General features: G+C 43.0%; 1 protein-coding gene across 1 annotated transcript in view; it reads left to right on the forward strand.

The window, feature by feature from the left end:
- Positions 1–13,195, forward strand: part of fras1 (Fraser extracellular matrix complex subunit 1) — a 235,343-nt gene that overhangs the window by 151,976 nt on the left and 70,172 nt on the right. The window contains exons 27-28 of the mRNA XM_040154916.1: positions 2,169–2,253; positions 10,344–10,667. Coding sequence (XP_040010850.1) covers positions 2,169–2,253; positions 10,344–10,667 — 409 coding nt within the window. The remainder of the gene's footprint in view (positions 1–2,168; positions 2,254–10,343; positions 10,668–13,195) is intronic.

Raw genomic sequence — 13,195 nt, forward strand, 5'->3', positions numbered from 1 at the left:
ATTTTAATAAGCTGTCCAACACATCTTTAATGGACCATAATTATTCTTACCAAGGCGAATGCGCTAAAGCTGTGCCAAATTTCACGTTTGGTGCCGGAAATTGTAATTTAAGAAAAAAGAGTTGTAGTGCTGATGAAAAGCGCTGTAAAAGTGTGGTATGTGAAGGGTGAATTTTGAAGAGGTACAGCTGCAGTATGCTGGGTAAAGTTTCACATAGAGACACTGCCTTGCTCAAAGTGGGGCTCCGAAATGATGTCAAAGCGCTACAAGAGCCTGCGAGTCACCTCATGCTGCGGACTCGATAGCTATCCAGTCTCAGAGGAGCCAAGTTTAAAAAAAAAAAAAAGAATTCAAGGCGGATTGAAAATGTGATTGTTCAAACCAGATTTCACCAGATGCAAATCTCAGGAGGTGGTCTGAACACATCCTAGCCAGATGCCGAACAGGTGCAAACGTAGCCACCTCTCCGAGACACATACGTCATCTTTACTTCTCCCATAGTGTACAATCACTTTCCCAGTAAGTGCTCTGTGGATGTAGCCACTCACTGTCCAATTTCCCCTGACACATCCATGGTCTGTCTCCTCTTACCTCGTGATAACAGCAGCTGAATTTGCAATAAACATTTATAAAATCTGTCTTAGTACATACATTTACTAAGACAGACTGCAGTCAGATTTTTCCATCTTCTCCATCTTTTCCATCTCCACTTGATACGGCAAGTGTGTATGGGCCCGTAGCTAGGCTACCAGTATTGAAAGGTAGATAGTACATCTACAGATGGGTAACAAAGGAATGTAAAAACCAACGTAAAGAGTCTAAGCGAGGTGTTAGGCGAGCACGAAACCTCCAGGACAGCTTCAGTTCTCCCTGCCGTAGATTTTCCATGTCGCGTTTGGCGTTTTGTTGACGGTAGTGGGGAGCGCGTTCTAACACTTTGCTCCAAAGTCTCCCCCCGTGGGTGTTCGGTTGCCTTAAGATCCGGTGACTGTGAAGGCCACAGCATACGATTCACAACGTTTTCATAATCAAACCATTCGTTAAGCCTTTCATTACGGTTCTATCTCCCAGCCCATCTTTATATAAAACAGCTTGCATGCTCATTCAGCATGCATTCATCAATTAAATATGCGACATGAAACATAAAAGACTCTTTAAAATTAAATCACGACGGTACTGACTTCTTAGAAATGGCACGTCTAAAAGCACAGGGCTCTACAATCACACCCGCTGTTGTCACAATCCAATCACTGGATTATGTTCCGTTGCAGCATTTTTGATTTCTCATTCCTTCATCTATCCGACTGTACGCACATGGAAAATACAGTGCGTTAAGGTATTTACAAGGTTAGATAACTGACCCTTTAATTAAGGTGGGGGAAAGATCATCATCATCACCATCATAGTTTAATATTTTAAAGAAGTAAACATGTCTTCTAGCTCAGAGCGGGACGTGTTGAAAGTCAAATGCGTTACACCCTCATCTTACTCCACACTACATAAACAGCACAATACTTCCGGCATTTGCGTGAAACCTTGATACTGAATGAACAGGAAGCAACAGGATTTGTGGCGAGAACTGCTCATTTTGGAAAAGCGCTATGTTTAACAGAACTCATTTGTTCACAAAGATTATTTCAGTTTATTAAAATAAACAAAGCGATATTTATGCTACTGTAGTACCTTTATGAACACTTCCCGTGCTTTAGCTCGTAGCCACGTTTTCCTTTCAGTCGTCACTAAACGCACAACCTGCTCAGTCATTCTGTCTTCAGCTGCAGTCGGCCCTGTCCCACCTCCATCCCCGGGGAGTTGTGGGTAATTAGCCTTGTCTTTGATGATGCCGAGGTGGCACGGGGAGAGGACGTACTGGTGACGATAAGAGTGCGAGCAGGTGGGCTGGTGTGTGCTCGTTCATGTGTCGGTTGCTGTCCTCCACTCCCCCGGTCGGCACTGAGGTGATTAGGTCTAATGACTGGCCTCATGACTAGGCTCATTTTCCCAGGAACCCGGAGGGCTGCCTAAAGGCTGTTTCCCAGCTCCTGTTCATTCAAGAGTGGGCCTAGGAAAGAGAGAGGGAACAAACTTTGACCCCCCCTTAATTTGAGGGTGGTTTTTAAACGATCTGCTTTCTGCTTTCTTCTTTCGTTCTTTCTTTCTTTCTGTAGGACTGGCGAGTTCACCTTGCGTGTTGCAGACCCCCAGCTGATTTCTCAACCAGAAACAGTCCAAGTCCAAGCCGTGTCAATGCAGGTACGGTATAAATACGCAGACACTTTCTACAGGGCTCCTTTTTTTTTTTTTAAACTTTCTTCAAAATGCCATGCAAACTTTGTGCAAGTTGCTGCAAACATGAACAGTGAAGACACTGCTTAACATTTAGTTTTTAGATCCTCACACAACACAAGTTAAGAACTGACGGATAAAAATGACACAGCCGGAAGTCTACTCCTACGTAGGGTGGTAGAACAAAGAGACATATCCACTTTCTATCAACAAAACAAAGAAATTAGTATTTAGAATTTCTTTTTCCGTGCGCTAGCAATTTGCACTACTTTATTATGATCTCAATGGATCTGCTTTAAATAACTGAATATTTGCCCCCTTTGAATGTCAAACAGCCCACAAAATCCTATTCTGTCTTTTTTGTTTTTTTACATCTCGGAAAGACTTCAGTCCCATATTGACAGTTGGAAAAAGACTATGGGGAAAATATTTGCATTTGATAATGTTTACAGCTAGATAGTATATTTACGTCGCCAGCTACACGGTAGGCTCACCTACCTGATCGTATTATGTAGCTGAAGACACGATCAGTCAGATGAATCAGTGGCTAAATCACCGGTTCCCTTCAATACAAGATAACGGCATATTCCATCTATCTATCTGTCAGCTGATGACCTGCTATATGGCCGCCATGTTACCCAATAGACATATAGTCAACAACATAAAGTAAAAAAATCCGTTTTTAAAAACGATGAAAAACGTGGAAATATGAGCGATAGCAGCTTTTACGATCACTGTTAAGCTGGTGAATGTGACAACCCATTTTTTTGAGAGTAGCCATTTCTCATTTTGCTGCACCATCCCAGCTGATCTTCATCACTCACTGTCACGAGACCCTGTCCTCGGGGGGGTGACGCCGGGGCCGGCAATGGCCGATGGCCGCCTGACAGCAGGCCGGGATTGTTGTCGAGCTGACCGCTGATTTTCGGCACAAATATGTAAAATAACGAGGAACGAGGGGTTAAAGGCTGCCTCGCTGTGATTTGTTGATGGGTTAGTGTGACAGCTGTGTTACGCTGCTCTCAGTGTGTGCGTGAGACAGTGATAAACAGAGAAACTACATAGCTGACGAGACAAAGTGGCAGATGGTTGATTAAACACAGCAGAGCTGAAAACGTGCATAACCAATTCAAATAATGATGTAATTCTCTGAGTGGAAAATGTTTCATTTGTCTTTTCTCAGGAAAAACAAAATCATCCAAATCTGTCCCCACAGATTTCCAAGAAAAGTGTCTTCTTTTAAAAGGCGGCTTTGGTATAGTAAAGTTTCTTAGTGTAAATAATAGAATGATAAAAAACTGAAACAAACAACTGAAATGAAAAGATGAAGAGATGAATATGGTCTATGCAGGTAGGGAAACTTTTCCGGGCTCCTAAAACCCTGCACATTAAATAGGTGCAATTTAAACAACTGAGACGGTTTTTGGCGCCATGTCCTCGTCAGTGTTTAGTCAACACTGCAGACAGTTGTATTTGTCAAGGTCTTTGCTCTGACAAAACCCACTTCATGGGCATACATTGCTCCTTTCTTAGGATTTGAGTTGGCCCAGAGTGAATTAGTATTCCAGCCACACAGAGCTCAGAGAGCTGTTTGTCGACGGTGATTGAGCGGAGCCACAGTCTCTCTGTTCAGTTGCACCATCCCTTGATCGCTCCACTTTCTCAGGCAATATTAGCAGAAGCAGCTTATGCAACCTCGGTGACTGTGTTTGACTGTGTTTGCCTGAGTGACAACTGGTTGGCCACTTTTGTCCACCACTTTTCTGCTAGTTCAAGATTAGCTCATTTCTACAGCAGCTGATTTTCACTCTTTAACACAGCAGCCTTTTTTTATGCAAAGAATCCATAACACCTTTGTGTTAACTTCTTCACCAGTGCAGAATTTTATTCTGGTTAGTTTTATATATTAGTATCTGTACAATTTCTGTGTAGGTTGTGTTCACGCTTAAAGTCATAGCGAAAGTAGCTGAGGCCAGATGTTTAGGATTTGTGATGGAAGATTATACTTGTGATGTTTTTAGAAAATATCTGAGGAGTTACTCCTGCGTTTCTCCAGCACTGCTGTCACCGGAAAAGCAAGAGGATCGCTGGATTGTTGAAAGGTTAAATTTACTGACAAATAATGACTTTTCTCTCTGAGGAGCAAAATAAATGGTACGATGTTGAAATAGCTCTGCAAAACCTCTCGGGAAGGTGGGTTCGGTTGGTCGCTTCCGGTGCGGGCTCCGCCGCCAAGTCGGCTCCACTGTCAGGGCAGGAAATGCAACCCGAGGATACACAAAAAATAGAAAATGAAATTGTGTAGACACTTCCGGTGTAAAGGATTTTGTCATTGATTTATATTTAATGAATTAGTCAACATTGTAACGTGAAAACTATTAATACGTTTAATGTAGCGTAACCTGCGTGTTGATTTAGCCTATTCTGTCTACGTACGACGTAACGTGGGCATCTGTGCCAGTGTAGCAACATATATTAGCAACAGTATCTTATTTATTCCCGCTATTGATTTGATATTCTGTCAAAACAGGAGATAGACTCAGTCCACGTAGCCTGGCGACATAAATTCATTGGAAAACATAAAGCTTGTATATTGAACAGCTGGAGCTTAGGGCTCTCTTCCTGCCTCTCTGAAAAACACACACACACACACACTTCTCATTCAGAATTTCCTTTTGAAGAATAACATGCTACGGCATTTTACCGCACTCAGCCAAATTTAATATGAAAGATCGACAGCTGTGGGTACTGATCTGGTATGTCTACTTGGCTGCAAACCTGAAGATCTCTGAAAGAGACATGGGCCGATAAATATTTTAACTATGCAAGCAATGGCGGCACACATGAAAGGTAGGCATAGTTACTTAAACCATAATTGTCATCTTAAAATAATTAGCCTCTTATTTATGTGATAAGACCTCCTATGTCTAATTTTATCATGTTATAGACACTGTTATGTTGTGTGCTATTACAGTCGATATACTATGCTTTGCTGCTACTTTACTCATTATGCATAACTTTTAGACTGTACTGCACTATTGGCTTAGGTTTATGTATATTGCTTGAGTAATGCATGCCTGTGCTATTTTTGACCTTGTGCTGCAGCAGGGACACCTAAATTTGCCACGGGGGGGTCAATAAAAGGCTTATCTTAGAATACACTGACGTAGCTCTGTGTTCTTTATGGTTTAATCAAAGTGAATTATTAAGTTCTTCATTAAAAAAACAAAACGAAGCCAAAACCACACAAACTGAAAAAATGATCAAACGTTCAGTTGCCCTCTATTCAGCAAACACAGCATATAACAACAATAGAAGTGAGCTACTATTTGTATTCAGAGTGATTAGTTGTAAAAAGACTGTTGTCCATTCGGTATTCACAGTGCCCCAGATACCCTTGGCTATCTATAATTTCTTCACAGAACTTCCACACGTCTTCAGTGCTGTAGGATACAAACTTGAATGGCTCCAAGACTGATTCCCTCTCATGTTCGTCCAGGCCCTCACTTGTGTCCTCAACCCAAAGCTTTCCAAACAGCTGTGCCGCGTCTGCCAGTTCCTCTTCCTCCATCCTCAGTGTATTGAGCAATTCCAGCTTGGCTGGAAGCACTGGCTGGATTGCTTCAGCCCATTCTGCTGCCTTTTTGCAGTCACGTACAATCCTGGGCTCCGCTCTGAGAAAAAAGGTTGTCTTCCTATGGCTGCACAACAGTATCAACAACTCTGTTCACATAGAATATGATATAGCAAAACGACAAAAAGGAATGATCGAATGATGCATCTACAAAAGACAGAGAAACTGTTACAAATGTTATGGTCATAGTACATATGCTTCAATTCAGATAAGATGAATTCATACAGCCAGTAAAGTCTTTGCATGGTGTTTGGGTGTTTACATCTTCGTCTACACCGAACAGCCTGAACGTTAGAAAAACCTAAAATTTTGATGTTATTTTCTTTTGGACGACAGAGAACCCACCTGAGCATCGTGGCCAACATCTCCAGGCAAATGCAGACCAATGCTCTAGCTAAACTCTTTACAAAAAAAACATATGCCAGACACATGCATTCAGACTTTTTTCCCTGCACCAGAAGCGACTCCACAGAGGAGCCTGCAAAGTGTCTCTCTTTGAACGTGGAAACCACTGTTTGCCTCCCATCTCCTACCAACAGTCAACATTTCCATTTACCATTACAACAATCCTTACCTAACCTAAACCCAGTAGCTTTAGATGCCTAAACCTAATGAGACCTGAATTATTAAGGTGAGTCATCTCTGGAACAGTCACTTGGGTCATTTGGAAGGCACCGGGGACCCATATTGTCTTGTAGATACAGTATGAGGAGCTGTTGGGTTCTGCGAGACGAGATGTCACTCTTGTCTTCTGTTCAGGTGGCTACCTCTCCGTCGTCTCCAAGTCAATCCAATGTACAGAGTTCTCTGAAAACAAGTATCGACTCACTGTGCTGTTTTTCCATCTTTGAGTGACTCCTTCACTCCCAAAAAATACAGGTACAAACATGTCAAAAACATCTCAAAATAAGAAATACACAGCCACAGAGTCTCCTGTGATTGCTCCCACTCTATGTCTGAGAGCATCACAAACACTGATGTATCTTTCAGTGTCCTCATTGTTCAAGCTATTTGTGCCGTAACTGTTACAGAGAAAGATAACCATAAAATCACCTTGCCTTTTCTTGAACTCATAGATCTTATCCGTACCTGTCATTTGTATTTCACAAAGTCTCCCGTGTTTCCGGAAATTTCACGGTTTTGCAGACTTGCTTTGAAAGAAACCGTTCGGCATGTCCGGACCACAGCTAGCATTTACAGAACGGATTTGGAAATGTGCACACTGAGTGCATTTTTGATTTTTAGCTTGTTATCGGCAACACCACAAACTGTATGTAAGGAGACAGGATATGTCTAAGTTAATATGAATGCACAGATACACAGTTTGTACCAGCCAGAGCTGACACGAGCAAACTACATTGTATATTGCTCTTAAATACAAATAAAAAAAAGGCACTGTTGAACAGGTTGACTGCAAAGCAGGATGGCATGAAGAAAAAGACAGTTTGTGCTTGCTCAGCCTCCTTGTTTAACTAAAAGCGGGGGAAGAAAATGTTGATTGAAATCCCCATCAGATCCCCAGCCAGCGGGCACTTTAGTTTGCGTTTAGCCTCAGGAATGAAAGATCTGAGCTGCAGACCCCCTCTCTGACAGGAGTGGCTGCCTCGTTTGATAAAAAGATCCTAAGAGCCTGATACGTGCTGATGGCATTTCTACAGTTTAGGTCTCACCCGCGCAAAGCACACAGTATTTTGTAGCCCACATTTTCATCTTAGAGTTGCAGTCTTTAAGTTTCTGAAACGTTTTGCTTTGCTCTGGCGATATCGTTGGTACTAAACTCTCCTTGCTGTGGATGCTCTGCGATGCCCTTCGCTGTCAGTCAATACCAAGTCATCTTCTACCTTGGGTTTTTGTTGTTGATGAAAAATAGGGGTGTAAAGTATAGCACAAAAATGTCCTATAAAACCATGATGATTGTACTTCAGTGCACTATATACACCGTACGTAATGCACTATACTTCAGTGTACTTCTTTTTTGACCATGGGTTCAGATTAACAGCAGTCTTTTTTGTGAGAGCTTGGCACAAAAACATGAAAGAACGGTTGCAGATAAAAGGCGTTGTTACAAACCAAAGAGGCTTACAGGCAGACAGGGATGAAATCGACTTGGGAAATGTTGCCACTCTGTCCGTTGTGTCTGTGAATACCATCTAGCACAAACGCAGTAGGAAAAGCAAAACAAAATAAGGAGCAAATGAAAAACCCCCCAGGAAACAGCACAAAAAAGCTTTCTCCATCTTCTTGAAGTACTGCAGAGCTCCAAGGGCCCCATGAGTGACGACAGCTCTCCCCCAAATATGAACCTCACCTCTCCCTCACCTGAAAGGTTTGGATAAAAGGTTGGCCCTCCTACCTGACTGTGCCTATGTTTGAGTTTGTTTTCGTCTGCCTCAGGGGGAGATTTTGCTGGTTCCCTTTAGTGAGCTAGCATGTCTTAGCACGATTTAAAGGCAGCACACACACATCCACTTTCAGCCCCCACCAACGCATCCAAAACCTTTTGTTTTCCTCCTACGAATTGCAGCAGTGACGACATAGGATTTAGGTGGGCGCCTGAGGGCCCAGTTGCCTGTCTCTTGTAGATAAATCCTCTGACGTTTAAAATTTTCGGCCCCCACCGGAACACAACGGGCAAGGGGCTGCAGATAGCAACATGCTCCCTCTGTGTTTTTAAGCTTCGTTGTCTAGCAATTTCAGCCAGAGGTCACTTTGGTACAAAGACACACAGTGAGAGTGTGTGTGTGTATGACCCTCCACAAGTCATTCCTCACTCTGGCGCCAGCTTGTTTCATGTGTCCTCCTCTGCTGAAGCCGCTGCTCTAACGGCGAAGAGCTGGAGCTCAGCCAGCAGCCAACGAGGGCAAGGAATTGGACCCAAGCCCTGCGTCAGGACGAGCAGCCCGGAGCTCCGTGCCTGACGACTGGTTTGATTCAGGGCCGTGACAGAGTGGCGTCTCTGCGGAGACAGCGCATGCATCTCTTCCTGTGCCTCAGTCGCTGCCAATCTGGGCCGCTAGCAAATGTTTTGGCAGGGAGTCGTGATAAAAAGATCTGCATCATTGCCGTTTCTCTCTGTCTTTTACTTTTAATGTTCTTTGTTTTGTGTGTGAGATACTCAAAGACACACACAGACACACACACTCACACTCACACTCACACTCACACACACACACACACACACACACACACACACAGAAGAGTCAAAAGCACTTCCAACCCATCCCATTTTTCATTGACTAGTTCTGAAGTTAAAGGTCGTGTATGCGTAGGCAAGTATTTGTTTATTTTAGTCTCAAAAACTGTGGAAGAAAAAAAAAAGGTACATTTGCAGTTTGTAAAAACTTATGGGGTGGTAGGGTGTATATTCAGTTATTCTCTATACATACAAAACTGTGTAAACTAACCATTAAAACTGCCTTAAGTGATAATTTTATTTTTTTACCACTAGTGGGCAGAAACACAGACAGAGCAACAAACAGCCCTTATATCCCACTGGCAGTTGTTATGGCTGGTTAAAAAAAAAATGCCTTTTTACACATGCCACAGACCTGAGAAAAACATCTGGCTCTTTAGCTACTACACCTTCCGCTATTTTCACCAGCTACCTGCTAGCGTTTTCTGTTTGGTGCCGTAGTAGGTGCTGTACAGGGGACATTTCGGAGCTTGTTCTCTGGAAATGGCTGCATAAAGCTTTATACGAAACTTGGGTTTTATAAGTAGCTTGACTGTAACTAACACTTGCAAGTTTCGTTCCATTCCGTTATTGTTTCAGAAATATCCCATAGTGGAGCTTAATCTCTTTTTTAAGAAACTGAATTGTGTAGAATCCAAGTTCTAATTATTTTCTCAAAGAATGGCGGACCGGCCAAAATGGTCTCACAAGTATCCACATTCTGCACTTTTAATCCTCAGTCCCTTTATTAGAAGCACAGTGGTCCAAAGACAGACAGAGGCCGACACACAGTGAGTTGTGGATAAAGTCATATCCTTGCTCACAATGGGAGGTCTTCCGCTCTCACCGGTGCTCCTAAAATTACTTTGTCAGCCAGCTGAAATTTTCCCTCAGCCGCAGTGAGGCTTCAGGTATGTCTGAGTGCAGCTTAATGAGGCGCCCTGCTTAACCTCCCCCTTACCTTCATCTTCCTCATCTCCTCAGCAGCAGGACACGACGGCCTGCATGCCCTGAGCCTCTGGGAGAGAATTCATCATCATCTGACAGTTTGGGTGTCTTGGCTGTGCTCTCAGCCAGCCTTGAAAAGTTTTTACCATTTTCAACACTTAAACTTTGCTTTTTACTCTGAAAGCAAGGTGTTGCAATCCATCGAAATCGAATCTATCTTTGTCTGTCATATCTGTTAGGTTGTAATGAAAGAATTTTCTCACTCCCAGCCTCTCTTCCCTTTTTTCTTTGAATCATTTCCAGCCTCCAAGGGTCATGACTCTCGCTCCTTTGCATGTGGAGGGCCGTGCTGCCCTGGCAACCATCACCAAGTCGGTCCTGCAGGTTGACGACCCCGATAACCCAGCTGATGTTCTGGTCATGGTCCTTGACTCGCCCCGCCACGGCCGGCTCACCCGTCTCCACAGCGACCGGCCCCTCAGCCGATTCAAACTGGAGGAGCTGTCGCGGGAGCAGATCCAGTACATCCACGACGGCTCGGAGGGGACGGAGGACGGGGCGGTGCTGCAGGTCAACGACGGCCACAGCTACAGGAACATTCTCCTCCGAGTCCACATCAATCAGAAGGTAGGATGGACAGAGGGGGAGGATGGGAGATTAATGCCTCAGGGCTGATGATTGATATTTGTATAGCGACTTCATGCTTTCAAAAGTACCATATTAGCAGCCGTAGAGGTCACTCACTGCTTTCTGCATTTAACCTGCATTAATACTGACGGAATTGGTTTATTTCATGTAATTCAGCAGGACCCTGCCATAACACAGGTCTAGAGTCTGTTAACCAACCAGTTTCTAGGCTAGACAGACTCTTTTTGAATAGTTTTTCCCCTTCATGTAAAAGAACAACAACAATTTAGGTCGAAAAACTTCTAGATTGGCTACATCCAAGGCTTAAACTGAGCACACAACGAAACAACAACAAAAACTAGGTGCTGCAAACGTCGAAGCATTTTTGAAAATTTGAAATAAATAACACATTTTCAAATAAATAATTAAAAAAAAACAACAAATACAATACTATACAATTTAAAGAAGTGTTTTAAAAGCTCTCTGGTGTTTAATTTAGAGTTGTCCTGCTCCTCAGTGGCTCAGTTCAAACACCTCTGCAGAGGCAAAACTTCCACATTGATCCTCAGTTAATACTGGATGAAGTTCTTTCCAGGATGTTACACAGCTGGGCCAAGTTAGTGTGTTGCACCTCAAAGCTCCAGCGTCTCTTCACCAACTATAGTTTCCAGACCGTGATTCAGACAGTCGAGAAAAAAAAAGCTATTGATTTTTTTTTTTTCCCAAACAGAACATCTTAGGGAATAAGTCAAAGTGCAGAAATTCACAAAGAATCCAGTAAAAAGTGAGACTGAAATAAATGACTGTGAAATAACAGTAGAAGCAAATGAAACATTGCGATATCTGCTACATGCTAAGTTCACGCAAGGCTCGGGTATAAAAACATTTTCAGTTGTCCAAAAAAAGAAACAGGTGATCTATTTCTGTTGATTTTCAAATGAGTTGCATTTACTACATTCTACAGTCTTCCTGTAAATTTTAAATCATTTTTTTGGGGACTCTGGTCAATCAGCAGCATAGTCAGAATTTCACTTGCACTTCCACCCACTCTAGAGTCAACCTTCTACTTGTGGAGACATATCCTGACCCATCCTCTGGCAGCAGGAAACATTTTTATGTGTAGAAGCATTAAATCCAAGTGAAAATACTGTTCAAGTTATAACGGGTTTAAATTTTCATAAATGCCAAGCCTCATGTGTGTTCGATTTATTAAAGGAAGATCAGGGACTAGTTTCCGTATCTTTCCTTCACAAGATTGCAGTGGTCAGATTTCTGTCTCAGCTGCAAAGCGGCTTATTAAAGGTATTATTCATTTGAAGAAGTTGTAAGAAATGGATAATATTGGGTGTCAAAAAATATCCCTGATGTTTTTACTCCTGTGCACATTTGAGTTACATTATTTATTCAGTAACCGCTGTCTAAACATCGCTGACATCCGCCCTATTTGGATCCTTAATTGCCTGAACTGTAGCATTCCTACAGATTCCACTTGACGTGTCCGTGTGGTGCGATCTCTTTTGACTTTGTCCCTGAAAATAGTTTGCCCGGAGGCGCAGGCTGGTCCCTGCACGTTCATCCACTGTTACAGAAAGAGCGGTCAGGCCGTTAAAACGGCAGCCATTATCACCCCTCTGTCATCACTCCTGGTGAGGTTTTTATGACAAGGATGCAATTATCTGGCAACAAGTGCATTCCAGCGTGACCGAAGGGGGGGGGGCAATCTGGCAGCTACCAAGCTATGAGCGCGCGCACACACACACACACACACACACACACACACAAGCAGAACGGGAGACAGGGCTGGACCCTTCTTCCAGTACTGAAGATGTTTAGAGAGACAAGCATCAAAGACATCAGTGTGTGTGTGTGTGTGTGTGTGTGTGTGTGTGTGTGTGTGTGTGTGTGTGTGTGTGTGTGTGTGTGTGTACTTGACTTTCAGAGTAAGGACATTTTGGAGAGTGAGAACATCCTCCAAGTGCTGTGTGTGGGTTAACATCAAGTTAAGATTAGGTCTAAGGTTCGAGTGAGAATCTGGGTGGGAGCTGTTGGTGTGAAGGATCGGGCACCGGACTGTGGGGGTGTAACCCGCCGAACCGTCGGTCTCCCAGTGTGGATGATCACCTTGTCCACACACACCAGTGACCCATGCATCCGCTGCTGACAAACAGACACACACACACACACACACACACACAAACCTGACAGACTGATTTACATACGCACATGAATATAGTAAAAGAAGCTTTTCCCATTTTTATACCAGCTCAGTTCTGACACCTCATTTTAGGTGAAAGCAGCACCATTAAATTAAGACTCATAAACTAAATGAAAATATACACTCACTTTGAAGCTTTTTGATGATGTTTATTAGGTTTGATACACCATGAGCTTTGCCAACAGCATATTCAAAACCTCTCCTCTAAAAAATGCACAAAACATAGAGAGGCTTCTAGGTTTTTAAGGTTTTTGAGCAAAGCCCAAGTCATGTCTAAAGGTTTCTCTGACCAATTGCACTCAAGGTTAGAAAT

This window comes from Xiphias gladius, chromosome 19 (assembly GCF_016859285.1).
Source record: "Xiphias gladius isolate SHS-SW01 ecotype Sanya breed wild chromosome 19, ASM1685928v1, whole genome shotgun sequence".
Lineage (NCBI taxonomy): Eukaryota > Metazoa > Chordata > Actinopteri > Istiophoriformes > Xiphiidae > Xiphias > Xiphias gladius.